Source organism: Salmo salar, chromosome ssa27 (genome assembly GCF_905237065.1).
Source record: "Salmo salar chromosome ssa27, Ssal_v3.1, whole genome shotgun sequence".
In the NCBI taxonomy this organism is placed as follows: domain Eukaryota; kingdom Metazoa; phylum Chordata; class Actinopteri; order Salmoniformes; family Salmonidae; genus Salmo; species Salmo salar.
The window spans coordinates 4,904,040-4,923,955 of record NC_059468.1 but is presented as its reverse complement, the minus strand read 5'-3'; the positions used below and the strand labels follow the sequence as shown (position 1 = coordinate 4,923,955).

General features: G+C 41.3%; 1 protein-coding gene across 2 annotated transcripts in view; it reads left to right on the top strand.

Moving 5' to 3' along the window:
* nfatc1 (nuclear factor of activated T cells 1) overlaps window positions 1–18,506 on the top strand; it is a 72,145-nt gene extending 53,639 nt beyond the window's left edge. Inside the window, exons 8-10 of one of the 2 annotated variants that reach the window (XM_014177036.2) lie at window positions 2,870–3,002; window positions 5,829–6,419; window positions 12,794–18,506. In XM_014177036.2, coding sequence (XP_014032511.1) covers window positions 2,870–3,002; window positions 5,829–6,419; window positions 12,794–12,849 — 780 coding nt within the window. In that variant the 3' untranslated portion in view covers window positions 12,850–18,506. The remainder of the gene's footprint in view (window positions 1–2,869; window positions 3,003–5,828; window positions 6,420–12,793) is intronic. The other variant, XM_014177037.2, reaches the window with a different exon arrangement.
* Window positions 18,507–19,916: the final 1,410 nt, after the last annotated feature.

Genomic DNA, 19,916 nt, shown 5'->3' with positions numbered 1-19,916 from the left:
TATTTTCAAAATTCTTCAAGCTCTGTCAAATTGGTTGTTGATCATTGCTAGACAATCATTTACAGATCTTGCTGTAGATTTAAGTCAACTGTATCTTGGCCACTCAGGATCATTTACTGTCTTTTGGTAAGCAACCCCGGTGTAGATTTGTCCTTGATTTGTCCTTGCTTATCTGTGAATTAATCTCCCAGTGTCTGGTGGAAACCAAACTGAACCAGGTTTTCCTCTAGGATTTTGCTTGTGCTTAGCTCATTCCGTTTCTTTTTTTTCTCTCCTGAAAACCTCCCCAGTCCTTAATGATTACAAACATACCCATAATATGATGCAGCCACCGCTATGCTTCAAAATATGGAGACTGGTACTCAGTAATGTGTTGTATTGGATTTGCCCCAAACATAACACTTTGTATTCAGGATAAAAACTTTTTGAAGTATTGTTTTGGAATATTTTTATTCCGTACAGTCTTCCTTCTTTTACTGTCATTTAGGTTAGTGTTGTGGAGTATCTACAATGTTGTTGATCCATCCTCAGTTTTCTCCTATCACAGCCACTCTGTAACTGTTTTAAAGTCACCATTGGCCTCAAATCCCTGAGTGGTTTCCTTCCTCTCCGGCAACTGATTCCAGACGCATGTATCTTTGTAGTGACTCGGTGTATTGATACACCACCCAAAGTGTAATGAATAACTTCACCATGCTCAAAGGGATATTCAATGTCTGATTATTTATTTTTTACCCATCCACAGTGCCTTGCATAAGTATTCATCCCTCTTGGCGTTTTTCCTATTTTGTTGCATTACAACCTGTAATTTAAATTTATTTTTATTTGGATTTCATATAATGGACGTACACAAAATAGTCCAAATTGTTAAAGTGAAATGAAAAATAACTTGTTTCAAATTCTAAAAAATTTAAAAACGAAAAAGTGGTGCGTGCGTATGTATTCACCCCCTTTGCTATGAAGCCCCTAAATAAGATCTGGTGCAACCAATTACCTTCAGAAGTGACATAATTAGTTAGATTGCACACAGGTGGAGTTTATTGAAGTGTCACATGATCTGTCACATGATCTCATATATACACCTGTTCTGAAAGGCCCCAGAGTCTGCAACACCACTAAGCAAGGGGCACCACCAAGCAAGCGGCACCATGAAGACCAAGGAGCTCTCTAAACAGGTCAAGGACAAAGTTGTGGAGAAGTACAGACCAGGGTTGGGTTATAAAAACATATCCAAAATGTTTAACATCCCATGGAGCACCATTAAATCCATTAATAACATTTTTTAAGAATATGGCACCACAACAAATCTGCCAAGAGAGGGCCGCCCACCAAAACTCACAGACCAGGCAAGGAGGGCATTCATCAGAGAGGCAACAAAGAGACCAAAGATAACCCTGAAGGAGCTGCAAAGCTCCACAGCGTAGATTGAAGTATCTGGCATAGGACCACTTTAAGCTGTACACTCCACAGAGCTTGGCTTTATGGAAGAGTGGCCAGAAAAAAAGCCATTGCTTAAAGAAAAAAATAAGGAAACATGTGGGAGACTCCCCAAACATATGGAAGAAGGTACTCTGGTCAGATGAGACTAAAGTTGATATTTTTGGCCATCAAGGAAATCGCTATGTCTAGCGCAAACCCAACACCTCTCATCACCCCGAGAACAGTATCCCCACATTGAAGCATGGTGGTGGCAGCATCATGCTGTGGAGATGTTTTTAATCGGCAGGGACTGGGAAATTGGTCAGAATTGAAGGAATGATGGATGGCGCTAAATACAGGAAAATTCTTGAGGGAAACCTGTTTCAGTCTTCCAGAGATTTGAGACTGGGACAGAGGTTCACCTTCCAGCAGGACAATGACCCTAAGCATACTGCTAGAGCCACACTCGAGTGGTTTACGGGGAGACATTTAAATGTCTTGGAATGCCTTAGTCAAAGCCAAGACCTCAATCCAATTGAGAATCTATGGTATGACTTAAAGATTGCTGTACACCAGTGGAACCCATCCAACTTGAAGGAGCTGGAGCAGTTTTGCCTTGAAGAATGGGCAAAAATCCCAGGGGCTAGATGTGCCAAGCTTATATGCCAAGAGACTTGCAGCTGTAATTTCTGCAGAATGGGGCTCTACAAAGTATTGACTTAGTAAGGGGGGTGAATAGTTATGCACACTCAAGTTTAGTTTTTTTGTCTTATTTCTTGTTAATTTCACAATAAAACATATTTTGCATCTTCAAAGTGGTAGGCATGTTGTGTAAATCAAATGATACAAACCCCCCAAAAATCTATTTTAATTCCAGGTTGTAAGGCAACAAAATAGGAAAAATGCCAAGGGGGGTAAATACTTTTGCAAGCACTGTACCAATAGATGCCCTTCTTTGTGAGGCATTGGAAAACCACCCTAAACTTTGTGGTTGAATATGTATTTGAAATTCAATGCTCGACTGAGGGACCTTACAGATAATTGTATGTGTTGGGTACAGAGATGAGGTAGTCATTCAAAAATCATGTTAAACAATATTATTGCACACAAAGTGTGTCCATGCAACCTATCATATGACTTGTTAAGCCCATTTTTACTCCTGGACTTATTTAGGCTTGCCATAACAAAAGGGTTGAATACTTATTGACTCAAGACATTTCAGCTTTTAATTTTTGATTAATTTGTTTAAAACAAATGAAAAACATAATTCCACTTTGACATTATGGGGTATTGTGTGTAAGCCAGAGACCAAACAATCTAAATTTATCCCATTTTAAATTCAGGCTTTAACTCAACAACATTTGGAAAAAGTCAAGGGCTGTGAATACTTTCTGAAGGCACTCGGTTGCATCTCACTATGGATGGCATTGCCTTTGACTTTATATTGCAGACATCTCTTCTCATTGAAATCCCTCCTTATCGGAACCAGAGGATATCCAATCCTGTTCAGGTGAACTTCTATGTGTGCAATGGCAAGAGGAAAAGGAGCCAGTACCAGCACTTCACCTACATGTCTGCCAATGGTAAACTCTCTTTCATTCTGTCTGTCTCCGTCTCTCTCTTTTTTTACCCAGCACCCTATCCCCTACTCCTCTTTTGTCTATCCTTGTCCTTTCATATCCCAGACCAATAAGAAAACTTTAAGCACAATTTTTACATCTGAAGAAAAGAACACAAACATTCTGTATTCCGTCTTTGGTGGTTTTCAAGTAAGGAACAAAGCGATGGTTTGGGTTATTCCCATTGTAAAAATGGATCTCCATAAAATATATCATTTTCCATACCTGCAGCTATAAGAACACTTGGAGTGGACTGCACCAGAGTGGAAAAGGGGAGGGGAACACTGTTTTTTGAATAGCCAAACTGTTGCCAGACTAAATGAAAAACGCCACACCAGATCAAATGTAAAAAAATAAACACTTCTAATTGCAGCCGGCTTGGAGAAAGCTAGTATCCAGTGGGTGGTTCAAAGCTCTGATTCAACTGCGGTCCCAGTCCTGTATGTGGGCGCTGACGTGCCTCAGTTGCTTTCCCCTCTGAAAGTGCAGCATTGTCCTCAGCCTCTGGTGAGAGTCAGAGAGGGGGGAGAGAGGGGACACTGGGCCTGGTCAGTGTCTCTTAAAGGGTTAGACTCAAGTCTCTTCATTAAACAAGCTGTCTGGACAGTGTGGTATGTGAAGTCATGCCACACACTCTAGTAGTCTACACATTAGGTCCAGACAGCTACAGTAGAAGAAGATTTGATATCCCTCCAAATTATGTGGATTAAGCCTACACCTAATGAGATGGAAATGACTGTCGCTTATAAAAAATTTTTTTTTACTTGCATATATCAATAAAACCTGCAGAAGTACAAACATTTCTGTTACAGTACACTTACCCAGGCATTTCTAACAGTACTGTTATTTCAGCAACATCACATATTTTTATTGCGGAGATGCTAAGGCACACTCTCAGATTTTGTGGTAACACAAACATTGCACTTATCCTACTCATCTGTGTGTTGTGTCTGCGCATTAGTCTATCCTGTCGCTTGCAGACACACTTCCTCCTACTGGGTCTAAAATAGAAGCGGTTTGCTATTGTAAACCTGCTGTTGGCATGACTCGTCTCATCAGAATTCACCTTGTTCACTTGACAGCGGGCTCAGCAAGGCTGGGTGTTGCAGGATGTAGCTTGGTTTCACTCGTTTTAGGTGTGCAAATCGAGTTTAGTTTTTGATGCACGATAAATCTCAGGTTCAAAACCGGTGCTAACGGTCGGTTGTCAGTGGACTGCGGCATCAGCCGTTAAGCGAGATTGACCGAGAATCATACAGGAGGAGATGTAATGTTCAACACGTGTGGATCTTGTTGAAATGTAATGTTCAACACGATCCACACAGGAATTTGGTATTGGTAGCCAAGGGCTGGGAACTGAGAACAAGACAGTGGAGAAAGGGCCCTTCTGAACTCAACCATGGTCACCACAAGCATAATCATTGAAATCTTCAAAGCATTTTGCAGGCACCATTTTGTTTCAATATTGAGCCACGTCTTGAAATATTGGGGTTTGAAGGAGCAATACATAGCATATTTGGTAAAACAGTTTTTTGTGTGTTTTTTTGAGAGAGCAGGATTGTATTTCATGTTTGGGTACAGTATGAAACTTCTGCAGCAGCAACATATTTCATAATGCACGTTTATAGAATATTATTGCCGGGGTCTGATCCAAAGAAAATAGGCATTTTTATTGTAGAACCAGCTGGAAGTCTCTTGTGGTGATGATTCATCCCCTTTTGTCTCTCCCTTTTTTCATTTTTGAATATTTTCAGCAGGGTGGAAAAGACACAGAGTCTCATTGATGAGAGTGTTTGTTTGGCTGTGGGTATCCGAGCCACTCACTCACTCACTCATTCACTCACTCACTCCCTCACTCACTCACTTACTCACTCACTCACTCACACACTCACTCACTTATTCACTCACTCACTTATTTACTGACACTCACTCACTCACTCACTGACACGCTCACTCACTCACACACTCACTCACTCACATTCTCATACTCACTCACTGACACTTTCTCACTCACTCGCTCACTCACTCACTCATTCACTCACACTCACTCACTCACTCACTTATTCACTCACTCACTTATTCACTGACACTCACTCACTCACTCACTCACTCACTCACTCACTCACTCACTGACACTTATTCACTCACTCACTCACACACACACACACTCACTCACTTATTCACTCACTCACTTATTCACTGACACTCACTCACTCACTCACTCACTCACTCACTCACTCACTCACTCACTCACTCACTCACTCACTCACTCACTCACTGACACTTTCTCACTCACTCACTCACTCACTCACTCACTCACTCACTCACTCACTCACTCACTCACTCACTCACTCACTCACTCACTCTCACACACACACACACACACACACACTCACTCACTTATTCACTCACTCACTCAATCACTTATTCACTGACACTCACTCACTCACTCACTCACTCACTGACACGCTCACTCACTCACTCACTGACACGCTCACTCACTCACATTCTCACACTCACTCACTCACATTCTCACACTCACTCACTGACACTTGCTCACTCACTCACTCACTCACACTCACTCACTCACTCACTCACTCACTCACTCACTCACTCACACACACACACCACTCACTTACTCACATTCTCACACTCACTCACTGACATTTTCTCACTCACTCGCTCACTCACTCACTCAGTCACTCACTCACCCGCGTACACTCGACAGGAGATCGAACCGTATGTTTATTCATTTTACTCCTTTTCCTCTCCTTTTTCTCCTTCTTTCAGTTCCAATGATAAAAACGGAGCCGAATGATGACTACGACCCCCCCCAGGTGTGTCCCCAGCGTGGCCCTGGCCTGGCGCTTCGCCCCAAGCCTTACTACACCCCACAGGTCATGACCTCCATTATACCCACAGAACTCCGGCCGTGTGTGGGGGGCACCTACTCCGCCTGCCAACGGAGACTGGGAGGGAAGCCTTCCTCACTGTCCTCCTCATCCTCCCCCAGCACAAGTCCCAAACTGCATGACCTGTCACCCACCACGCCCTTCTCCAAGTGCCTGTCAGCAGGCCCATCCCAGTCTCCGATCCCACATGTCTCCATCATCCAAGAGAGTCCTGGATGCTACCAGCCGCAATCTGTCCTCTACCCACCCAGTAGTGCCTCATCCTCACCAGGCTCACAGCCCTCCACCCCTGACACCAGCTGCCTGGAAGCCCCGTTCTCCCCTACCCACTGCCTAACGCCGCCCCAGCCCATCAGTGGCAGCTCCAGCCCAGTGACCCAACAGAGAGGCAGCCGCTCCTCGAGCCCCACGTTGGCCATTAACATCAAACAGGAGCCAGAGGAACTGGACCAGATGTACCTAGATGATGGTGAGTTATTAATCATAAACCTCTCCAGATTATCCTAATGCACTGTGACAATTAAAGCCACCATTGAAACATACAGTAAATCATATTATTGGCATATTGTAAATCATTTTTTGTGTAGCTAGCTGCTTAGAAGCTATGTAAATGCACACTTGACGTAATACAATACTATGCTATGCTACTATCAGTCACTATTTACAGTAATTGCCTTCTCATGAACTTAGTGAGAAAGGCATTTATGATTAACACCCTCTGGTCCTAATTCCTCCTACTGCTATCAGCCGACTAGAACAGGGATTTACCGTTAGATCATAGAACCCTGGTAGGTCTGTGGTTGAAATATCGTACTTTGAAGCCCCTGAATAATGGCCAGGCCTTTTAAAAGTCCACTGATAAAATAAACAACTCTCCTCTACCATTCCTCCCAAGCAGAGTGCAAGCTGGGGAATTTTAGAAACCCAGTTTTATGATCTCACTGGTCTGGGATTCCAGCATTCACCACCACTAAGGGTTCTGGGCTGTGTGCTGATTTGCAATAAATGGGATAAATGATCTTCCCTGGGGTTAGCTAGACAACAGTGCTGCCTGGCCTCATATCAATCACTGGGAGGAAACCATCCTTCAGACCTGGAGCTGGGAGAGTCGCTAACCAGCAGCTATCAGCAGCAGTAAAAGTAGAGCTCTTTGATGTGATCTGCACCAGACCCCAGCTGAACTGAACTGAGCTCAAATGTCTGGCTGGGTTGGGCTGGGCCTTCCTAGCCCTGGTGGATTGGTTGTTATGCTGGAGCTACGCTCCAACCATTCTAATTGCCCCCTTCCTGCTAACAGTCTGGTTAAATAACACACTGACTGAAGTTCTGTTAGGCTGCTCTGTCTGTCTAGGGAAATCAAGCAGCAGAGCTTATATTGTAGTAGGTTATTCACATCGCTCCTCTAATAATCAAGTTATCACTAACCACATTTATCAGGAGTTGTGCTTCTCTTGTACACTTAGTGAACAATGGTGGATTTGGACCAGGAGAGGTATGATTACAGTAATGTGGACAGGAGTTTTGGCACGGTTACATGTGGATTTGGACCAGGAGAGGTATAATTACAGTAATGTGGACAGGAGTTTTGGCACGGTTACATGTGGATTTGGACCAGGAGAGGTAAAATTACAGTAATGTGGACAGGAGTTTTGGCACAGTTACAAGTGGATTTGGACCAGGAGAGGTATAATTACAGTAATGTGGACAGGAGTTTTGGCACGGTTACATGTGGATTTGGACCAGGAGAGGTAAAATTACAGTAATGTGGACAGGAGTTTTGTCACGGTTACATGTGGATTTGGACCAGGAGAGGTATAATTACAGTAATGTGGACAGGAGTTTTGGCACGGTTACATGTGGATTTGTATTTTATTGACTCACTAAGGTGTGGTGGTACACTAATTCATTGTCGACCATGCTCGTTAAAGTTCACATAGACAAATATAATATTTTTCTTTTGTGCAGAGACACCTACTGTCCATGGACTAGTAACTTATTCTGTTCAATTAGTTTCAGCACTAACAGGAAATTTGATTTGTGAAAATTATCATTAGATTTGGCCGCTGAAGTCATACTTCCTAGCTTTTTATTCGTTTAAAATGGTGAGATACAGTATATATATTTTTTCATTTAACTAGGCAAGTCAGTTAAGAATACATTTGTATTTACAATGACAGCCTAGGAACAGTGGGTTAACTGCCTTGTCCAGGGGCAGAAGGACAGATTTTTATCTTGTCAGCTCGGGGATTCAATCTAGCAACCTTTCGGTTACTGGCCCAACGCTCTAACCACTAGGCTACCTGCCACTCCATGTGAATATCTTAATGGAATGTCCATACATTCAATTTTAGTGTGAAACAAAGCTGTATACAACAGACCTCTAATATTTTGACCCCCATGCTTAATAACTGTCCTACCACACCACCAAAAGGTATCCCTGACTTCCATCATCCCAGTATCTCCCTCACCGTGCTATCATTTAACCTACAGTCTCAGGATCCCCCCTGTCTGTCTACCATTTCTCAGATTCTCCTGTAGGAGGTTCCAAACCTCTTTCCTCATGGAAACTCTGACTAGGCCACGTGGCTATAAAAGCTACTGACTGGAGCTTATGCGTTCTGGATGCTGCCTGAGCCTGCTGCCACTGTGGCCTGAGGCAGTGGAGGAGTAGAGGACCAGGTCACATAGTGTACTGTTACTGTAAAGTCACAGCTGAGAGCCAGGGGTAGTAGAGGAGAGAGACCTGAGGGAGAGGAGGGGAGGGAGGTTAAGGTTATAGCTTGAGATTGTGATTCCCTCAACATTTTGGTAAATATTCTCAACCTAAGGAAGGAAACAAAACCACTTTTGCGGTTTTGGTTAGGAGATATGATGTGGCTTTTGGATGACCATGATCCAATATTGAATATGGTCCAGCCATGTGGCCATATTCTGGAGGACGTGTGTGTACATGCGTGCGTGTCCACCACCCTTCCTCACTGTTTCAGGGCTTGTCTTTTTCTGTGAATATTAATAGGTTTTAAAGGTGGTAGTTAGCATGTTAGTGGACCGGTTGTCCTGTAGTACAGATGTATTGTGTTGACAGAAACACTCGTTATTGGCATGGTTGTTGATGCTCTGGAACCCTTAATGAGGCTAACAGCGCTGATCTGCTAATTGTTTTGTGAATGGTGTGACTGACTTTGTTCCTCTAGCGGTTCAGAGTCATTGTTTTCCACCGTTCCTTCAGTAGCGGTCCTTGCCATTCACACAAGAAATTCCCATCTGGATTGTTTGCTTCGAACGACACAGTTTTTCAGTATGTCTCTATCGCAAGACTCTGTATTGAACATCGTCATAGTAACCAGTTCCACATGCTACTGTCACTTTCATACGGGAGGCTATTTTTAGCGTTTTGTTGAGGGCGGGGAGCCTGAATCATCCGTAAACATACACAGATCAACGGTTCAATTTTTTCAATTAGATCCCTCACATGAAATGTGGCAACAGAATGAAATGTAGTCCATGGCAACAGACATAAACAGACAACGGTGTGGGCTTGGTGGGGGTAAGCCATAGTGTTTTCTGCTTGTAGTCAGTGGGTCAGCTTGCTTTTGCAGTGTCAAAATGAACAGCACTGGTTCAGAAAGGGGGACATTGCTCTTGTTACAGCACTGTAGGATTTACCACCAACATAGTTGGCGTTAAACTCAACACTTACATTTAATAATCAATCCCAGATTTAGATTCATGTAAACTGCTGTCAATCTTTTTAAAATACAATGTTTTTACAGATGTATATTTTCTATGTTCAGCAGATATCTAGAACCTATTGAACCATATGTGGCATATTTCTGCAAATCTATTCAACCTCCGTAATCCATCCACCATGTTGGTCATTAAATGGGCAGGTGATGATATGGTGTGGATGTTTCTGATGTATTAATGTCTCCGATTTATGTCTGACATCATGACTTGATGTATGTACTGTATGTATCGAGACATTGGAGCACAACTCGTCCCTGGTTGTTTGAGTTTGGAAAAGGATATCCCATAACCTCCAGATGCAGAGAAGGTTAATGCCAGATCAAACAGACGAGTGACGGCCGGGCCAGTGGACTGAGTTCTGGGAAGGACACACGTGGCAGGGGTTGGGGAGAATAAAGTGAAGGGGTTGGGATCCATTTCAGGATGTAGTTATTTCTTCACTTTGTGGTTAATGGCTATTCTTTTTGAAAGGCCAAGTTATACACCTTGCTGCTGACAAAGACTAAGAAGTAGTGTGGGACTCTGAAGATCATGTTGAAATTAAGCTATGCACCTTGTATGCATTAGAAAATGTCATGATGTAAATTTGACTTGCACTGAACCTAAGTAGAGTTGTTAAAGATTTCAATCAAATTCAAGCTGAGGCCTAGTATGGTACATTATCCCCACAGAAGCACAGATCTTCCATATTACTGAATGGGAATACTCCAAGGTCTCCCTTGAAAGATGGCTAGCCTGCTCTCCTAGCACATGCTTTGCTAATATCTGAAAGATGGGCTTGGAAATCGTCTGCTGATGATGTATTACAAAGATAAAACTTTAGCACAGAAGTGAACCATTGGAAACTGAATAGCCATTTTTTTCTAGATCCACTATTATGGCAGATCAAGAGGTGATTTAATGTACCTGAATAAAAATGCCATAATTCCACTAACAAGTATCTGCTCTTGCCAAGTTCCTCATGAAGTCACATTGAAATACACCCCTGTCCTCAAAGACACGTAATAGTGTGTCTGTGTGTTTCTATGACACACACGTATGAGAGCTCTACTCCGTCATTTAGCCAACACAGATCGTTTTCCTATTTCTTTATTCATAGCAGTCAATCAGCTGGCCAAACATATTAACTTTATGTCTAGACGACTTGACGGCTCAGATTCAGGGAAGTTTGTACTGTACTCTGTAGCCATAATAAAAGAGCTTCCCTATTATCAAAATTCAAGTGATTTGTCTTTGAAATCCCTGAACATGTTATGGAATGCCTCTTTAGTTCAGTTTATTGGTTGCTTATGTGGGTCTCGGTTTCTCACATTCAGCTCTGTCCTCTGTACATTTATACCACCGGTTGTGATCATGTCAAATTAGTTTGACCTGCACATTGTTTGGACCACAAAGACTTCTCTCTACCATGTAAACACCTCTGGGATTTTCCTCCGGGACCAGCCAAACACTGCTAGGCACACCCTGTCACTCTTATTGTGCAGGGAAGTGAGGGAGAAGGCTGAGAGGAAGTGGCTGTGTCAGGGCTGGGCCACACAGGGAAGAGCTGCACCGCACCACAATAGATGAAAAAGCACCACCCCATTTTTTGGGAGGGAATCTCACAATTCCAGGCTGCTTTTCCAGGCCCCAGCTCCTGGCTGTAATGGGAGCGAGCTAATGCTGCAGGGCCAGTGTCCGGTCAAAGGGAATTCCTCTGTAGGCTCGTGGGCTTGGCTTCCACCACCAGGCTCCAGGGGTGTTCCCCTCATTCATTTCCTATCTGGCTGCTATCTGGTGGAGCTGTGAGACACATCCTTGGCCTATGGCTAGATCTGAGTCCAGGAGGAGCTGCTGCCGAGGTGGTTAGAGACTCAGTCCCAAATACCACCTTATTCTCTATATAATGCACTACTTTTGACCAGGGCCCATAGCGCTCTGGTCAAAAGTAGTGCACTATTTAGGGATTATGGTGCCATTTGAGATTCAGACAGAGGCTGTTAAATGATAGTGGTGCTGGTTCATTTAGTACTATTAAATGATATATCCTCTGAATTGAAAAAAAACTATCAAGTAAGGAATTTTCCTCCAAGCTCCTCAATCAGGTGTCTGTGTAAATGAAAAGAAGTGCCTTGTACTATTGACCCTTTATCCTATCCTATTATCGTCATAGGAAAATAATGTTTATTTATATACAGATACTGAAGCAACTATAACACAGATGGTGATTCGGTCTCACAAGTAATGAAGGGGCATAGCTTGTTCTAATATGAAGGAGACCTTTTCTTGCTAAAAGCTTTAGGTTATGCAGATGTTACCAGATTGTGAAATATTGCCAGATTCCAGATCTGATAAGGCTTGCCAGAAAAAGCACTGTAAAGGGAGAGTCAGGTCCTCTTGGTGAGTCTGACACTGCTGGTTCATGGTGGACTCCTCAATCAAGATGGCTGCCTTTGCCATCCTCTTTTTCAGAAGGCACACACTGGCACATTGCTGTTTGTTTAGTTCCAATTGGTCCCTTTGGTGTTTGGTCACTTCCCTCCCATCAGCCAAAGAACACAGCTGATAAAAGGGGACAGGCTCTCCGACTGTGGGAACACTGAAAGAGTGGCAGTAGGCAGGAAAGGGGGAGAGACAAGTGGATGACAAGTGCATTTGGATCCTTTGTAGAGGGCAAGACGCTGCATCCTCTCCAAACCAAACAGTCTGAGACTTCTATTCATCTGTGTTAAAAAGACTCCATTTATTTTCCATTTGAACAAATGACTATATTTTGCACACTGTACGCATCATGACGTATTACCTGCTAAAACACCTAGCTATATCTCTCAAATACTATGAACTATACACTTAAAAAAATAAGTGCTATATAGAACCTAAATGGGTTCTTCGGCTGTCCCCATAGGAGAACCCTTTGAAGAACCCTTTTTGGTTCCAGGTAGAACATTTTGGGGTTTCGTGTAGAACCCTTTCCACAAAGGGTTTAACATGGATCCCAAAGGGGACTCCTATGGGGACAGCCGAATAACCCTTTTCAAACCCTTTTTTTCTAAGAATGTACCGGAGATGCTTTGATGTAGATTGGGAGATATTGACATCTTTCTCCTTTCTTCACAGTCAATGAGATCATCAGGAACGACCTCTCAAGCATCTCTGTCCACAGTCATGCGTAGCACCACTTTCATCATGGACACAGGAGGACTGAAGCAGAAGAAAGGGAAATACCATACTGTACCAATCATTTTTACAACGTCTGCATGCTTGGACTACAGTATGCAGGAAGCCCAAAAAACAACCAAGGGGAACAGAGATTGAGCATCTTGAAGATTAGAATCTAATGTGTGCCTTTCAGAAGATTCGCCAATGTATAAAAATTGAAGATGAAATGAAATGGCTGATCTCTCAGAAAATAAAAACAGGCGTACTATGCAGCACCGCACCTTCCAGCCTCAACCCCAATAAGTATGCTTTTTAGTGGACCAATAATTTTGTTTTTTCACTTCTGTCTGCAGATATTGTAAATGATTCAGTGCCTGAGTGTACGTTTTGTGTACAGTGCTTCAGATTGTTTTGTGTATCTGGCAATTCAATGAGATGATTTAATCCAAAATAAGTGCCTTTGACTGGAAATAGGAAATGGTGAGAATTAAAGGGCAACTGCACTTCCTGATTTGGCCTTGTTTTTCATCAATGCTCATAAAGAAATGCTAGCGGAATCACAACAAACAAGCTAGCTTTGCTATGGCGAGAACAACGTTTTGAAGATGACTTCTCCCCTCCTGACTGACTCGCCTTCTCAAGATGGTCAGCTAATTCAGTTCTACAGTATGTGTGAGCCTGTGTTTAGTCAAGCTGACAGCAGGTAGCTAGCGTAGCTTGGTGATAGGATAGCCAGCTGCAGCTATCTAGCTAATATTTCTCTGTCAAATCAGTTATGGCAAGATAGCAAGAGACAGTGTCTGGAATGTGTTTCATAAGACACTCGTTCTACAACACCTTGCTACGAAAGTAGCTTAGAACTTAGTTTCAGTGTTTCGACAAGTAATGTAATGCATGTTACCGTGGAAATGGTTTAAACCTCGAGTTGAACGCCTGCACTTAAGTCAGCTCAGCTGTCCACCAACACAATATTCTATAACTGGCTAGTTTTGTCTCATCTCTCCTTATGTCCACTGTTACATCTTTCCCAGGGGGACAAATCCCCAAACTACTAATATCCCTAAAACAGGTGTCGCCTAGCCTACATCTTGACATTGCACAAACATAGACCAGCTTGACATTTATCGCCCCCCCCAAAAAAGGGATGAGTTTGTGTTACAAAGACAAAGTATTGTATAATGTAAATATCATATTGATGTGCCTACACTTAGCTAGCAAATAGAGTACAACTGAGTACAACTCCAGCTGTCTAACCAGAACGGCATTCTATTTGGCCAAATCTAAGGATTTGTCTGTCTAACCACACACTGACATGCACAGCTCTCTGGGTGGGGAGGTCCCTTTAATCTATGTAATGTATTACAGGTTATAGACAAGTGCAGTCAGGTCGCAGGAGGAGTGGAGTGCATGACAGTCCATCCTGGATATGACAGAGTTTGCCTTAACCCATGGGTCCTGCAGGCAGAGTTCAATAACTACAGGCAGATGTGAGATGCAGGAGAATGGCCCTCTTTTCATACCACTTTGTAGGCTAACTGACCAATTCAAGGCTCCATCCAGGAGCCTACCGAGTAATATGAGAAGAGTGCAATTGTTAAACTTATGTAGATATTCTAAACAAAGTGTTTTGATAACTTTCAAGTGTAACAGTTCTATGTATAATAAACCATACTTCACATAATACTGTAGAAGAAGTGTTCTGATAATGTGCAAATATTGTACCTTCCTGTATGGTGTCCTGTGTAAGACAAGAGTTCCCTGACATTTTTGAAGAATACACAGGGTCCCTCCCCCCTATTGATAGTACCATTCAATTCAATAGTAACAAAAGATGATACAAAGTAATAGATGTGTCTTGTATAATTGTAATGCTGAGTGCAACGTCTCTCCCAGTTCAGACATCAGTATCAACTTGTCTTTCAGTCAGAGGACTCCATTTCAAAAGCATCTCTTCTGCCCAGCTGTAGAAAAATGAGGAAGAGTTAATGAGTGACATGTATTGAAAGGGTGATATTACTAAACACTTGCGATGTACTCTCTTATTAGTAATCACCTTTTGTCCCTTCTGAGGTGTTTGCCAATGCCTGATGGGCATGGCAGTGTAGATCAGCTCCAGGCCCCTCTCGTCACAGATACTGGTCATGAAGGAGCCCGACTTCGGCTCCGATATGGGACCCAGATCCTATATCCCAAAGGCGGGGAGAAAGACTGTCACTATATAGTCATGGAAGCCAATAGTTATTTCACGGTTGAACATAGCCAATCAGAAATCCTGATTCATAGCTAATTCACAAGGGACACGTGCCAGCATGGCACTGACTGGTTGGCATTACTCACTGAGGCCCAGGAGTAGTCCATTGGCACAGTGGAAGGGGCCACCTCCTTACAACATACAATACATGCATATATACACGGCACTCATTATATTATGAATGGTGATTAGGTGAATTTCAGGACAGATAGTAATTTTGACCATTGACCACACCAAATGTGACCTCCATTACTCTGAAGCAGGGCTGGTGCCTCACCACTGCCTCAGCCTTCTGTAACAGCTCCTAATATGGTATGGGGTTACTCACGAAGCTGCTGAACAACAAATCCACCAGGTTTTGTATGTAGCCTGTGAATGGAATAACATATCATCACTTAATAATATAGCAAGAGAAATAATTTCCTCTAGTTTGGAAGCAATTTATATGCTAATAGAGGGACTGTAACTACGGAATAGATTCAGGCCGGTGACGCTGATGCCATTGCTATGCAACCAGCTGTCTACGTTGCTGAATGTTTACTGATATGTTTTGCTATTTGCTGCCAGAGTCATAGCTATATTTACAGTAGACAAGTGCCATCCTACATTTATTTTTGCCCTAGAGAATACATGATAAACTTTTATGAGAACAGGCATGTTGTTTTGGGTTAGCAGACAAAGCCCCCGAATGCTAGCTAGAGACCTAACTTGTAAATCCGGGTTAGTTATATCTTTATACGAGTTTCAAATGAATTGGCTAGCTAGCTAACGTAACATTAGCTATCCAGTTCGAGTTAAAACATTATTGAAAACAAGCTGGCTACATCCTATGACTAACTAACAAGCTAGTATCCAAGTGCTTGCCCTGTTATTGACCCTAAATGCCAATGGGCTACAGTTATCTGTTGTTACCAAGGTAACCAGCTAACGTGAGCTATGCACATCTTCCTCTGACATGCTACATCACATTACACATTAGAGTAATGTATTTATCTAGTTACAGTATCATTCCCCTTTCATCTGTGGTATCACAGCTAGCCTGGCTCGCTAGCATGATCAAATAATGTTTTATAATAGGGTGTCCTGCCCAGAGTGGGTGAAAACGTGCTTTGGTGATGATATTTCACTTCCTTATGTTATAAAATAAATTTTACCAAGACAAATATGATTATTTATGTTCTGAATCGTTCCGTGGGGTCTTTCTCTAACATTAGTAACCTAATACATCCAATAATAAGCACGGAGCTCTGTTGACATAGCGGTGAATTAAATATAAAAAGCTTTGAAAATAAAACGCTTGGTTTATGGTCAGTGACATTTCACAGAGATACGTTTGTTTTTGTGAGAAATCTTTTTTTTAAATAGGAATTGACTTAATATGAAAAGCGTATACTAAAATATGAAAATACTACATGCCATGTCTCAAAATCAATATCCATCTTACCTCTATATTGTTTTATGTCTTGCAGATTCGAGAAAAGATATGATTTCAACAGGAAAGTGAGGTAGCCAGTCGCCTTATGATGGCATTTTTCACACCCTATGTATAACCAAAAGTAGCTACTAAATAGCTAGTACCATTTATCTATTCGGCTAACATACTCACCAACACCAGTCGTTTGACGGTTGACAGGCAGCAGAATTGACTGTGTCAAGTACAATCTATTCCTGGCCATCTAGCAATATTGTTGAAATGCATTGGGAGTTTGCAGCAACTTTATGGAAGCCTATTTTCACTCCTGTTTGCTGAGGGAAACGTGCGTGTGTTGTATCCATATGCAGACTTGACATTAAATGTCCACATGGTACGACAACGTGTTGTCTCTAGGCAATTGGGCATCATCTGCAAAAGTGGCCATGTAAGTAATCCATACCCAACCCCCTAGTAAGTCGTGACGAACGCACTTACAAAACTCTGTTTTGGACGAGACTGACTTTATAATAAAAATTATTCTATTTACACTTTGCAGTCAATTTTGACACTAGAATGAATTTGACTCATATCGGTGCCACATAGGCCGTTTAAAACCAGTGATGTTAGTTCCAAGGGGCAGTTGACCTTTAAGCACTTGTTCACACTCACCAATGATTGCATTACCTGCATGTTCAATTTTACTTTTGATCTGTTGTTTAGTATAGCTTTGTATGTTTGTGACTTGAGCCATTTCTTCAAGTCACCCAAGGACTGAGAAATGGCATCAACATTGAGTCCTTGAGTACAGTGAGTTAAAAGCACATGCCTTATAAAAGACAAAGACCTCAATCTGTTCAGGTGTATATTTATTTTAAGGAAATACAACTAGGGCAATGTGTTGGCTATGTTGTCAAGAGGATTTTGAAGATATTCAAGGCTAGTGCCTTTTGGAAAGCCAAAATGTCATCTCAAGTACCAGTGCCGTCTGTCCTGTTGGGATAATGCAATGTTTGCATTTCATATGCTTGATTAGCCAATAGTCAGCTTGTGATAATAACTCTGTTGCTTACTGGACAATGCTTGATTTGCTTCTGCTTCATATGGTTGCCATATGCTAATTCAAATGAATTGCCTTTACATAGGTATTACATAGTTGTGTAGTTCTTGTCTACAAGATACTGAGGGAAAGAATTATGCTGGAAAAAATATGTGAATGGGATTGAGCATATACAGCAGGTTTTCGCCACACTAATCATGCCATCCCTGAAATTCAGTTTTTTTTGTTTCGCTTGTACAAACAGTGGGGAATCTGGTAATACATATATTAGCAATCATTCTTTCATTCATATGAAAGGAAGAAATCATCTCACTTTGGTTAAATTGTCAACTTGAAAATAATTCCTGGATACCTATGCAATATGCTGATATAGCGTTTGTTTCTCAAATAATGTATGCATTTAAGACTGTAATAGAAAAAGGTGTCTCTTATGTACATTTATTATTTCCTTTAATCCAAAGAATTGGTAACAACGGTGAAAAGCAATATTCTCACGTAGGAGATCAAAAACTTTTACATTTTTTTTATAAGTATGTATTTATTCTTATAGCATGTACTTTGTTTATTCAAGTGTTTCATGTAGCTCCTCATATTACCAAATGGTTAACTATATAATACACTACAATATATAGAATTCTAAGATTCAGTTTGTAGAATGCACAATAGCTAGACTGAATACATGCTAAATAATCCGATTTTTGCTTCATTGTATCATTAGCTCGCATAAGTTCCCTTATTACAACTGCATTTATTTCTGCTCTTTTATATTAAGTCTTAATCCATGAATTTAAAGGAAATTAACAAAGCCATGAAGCCATGTTTACTGAAAAGTTGACTATTATATTGTTCAGATATGCAGATTCATTGTTCAAAGTTTTTTTTGTGGGCTCCAATTCTGCTTCATATACTGTATGCATTGTCAATAATAAATACCTTCTTTTGAATGCTACAGTTGTCTCAATTATTTATATTGAATATTACATTCATGTAGTTTAGATTTTAGACAGTTATATTTAGTTAATTAATAATACACTCAGTTAAATTTAGTAATAGTTATAAAATTGATCAGAAATACAGTGTAGACATTGTTAATGTTATAAATGACTATTGTAGCTGGAAACGGCAGATTCTGTTATGGAATACCTACATAGGCGTAAAGAGGACCATTATCAGCAACCATCACTCCTGTGTTCCAACGGCACAATGTGTTAGCTAATGCAAGTTTATCATTTTAAAAGGCTAATTGATCATCAGAAAACCCTTTTGCAATTATGTTAGCACAGCTGAAAACTGTTGTCATGATTAAAGAAGCAATAAAACTGGCCTTCTTTAGACTAGTTGAGTATCTGGAGCATCAGCATTTGTGGGTTCGATTACAGGCTCAAAATGGCCAGAAACAAAGACCTTTCTTCTGAAACATGTCAGTCTATTCTTTTTCTGAGAAATGAAGGCTATTCATTGTGAGAAATTGCCAAGAAACTGAAGATCTCATACAACGTTGTGTACTACTCCTTTCACAGAACAGTGTAAACTGACTCTAACCAGAATAGAAAGAGGAGTGGGAGGCCCTGGTGCACAACTGAGCAAGAGGACAAGTACATTAGTGTCCAGTTTGAGAAACAGATGCCTCACAAGTCCTCAACTGGCAGCTATTGTATTATCTCCGGCTACTGTAAGATGTTAGGAAATAAACAGAAGAATAAACAGATGTTGAATGAGACAAAGTCCAATGTCTCCTATGTGAAAAGGTGTTAGTATGGTGTATACTGACCTCCAGTGGCCAGCTTCTCTCTGTCAGGCATGACTCTTTACAGGTGCAGACCTGGGTTCAAATACCTCAATTACTTTGAAATACATTCAAAGTAAGTATTCAGAATTATTTCATTTGAAAAGACAAGTAGTTGAATATGTGTATGTATTTTGAAATACAATCGGAAAGTATTTGAAAAACTCAAATACACCGACTCAAATGCACTCCAATGCATTTTACCCCAGGTATTTGAAATAAGTATTTGAACATACTGTCAAATATAATTTGGCAGTCTACATAGTTTTTACAAATAGCCATTCAAATAAAAGTAGTTGTTTTGGGCTGTGTGTTTGAAAATACTCAAAGTATTTTAAGTACGAGATACTCAAATACACACATATTTGAACCCAGGCCTTGTCTGGTGTATTAGTAAACGTTGACTTTACATTTCAATCGAGCTATACTGCTGATCTTCTGAGATACTTCCCATGATATGTATTGAATCCAGCCCATGGAAGCATATGAAAAGCATAAGAAATCTTTACAAAATTGCAGAATACATAATATGGAACAAATACGCTGCATCCACTTAAATCTCTTCCATTACAA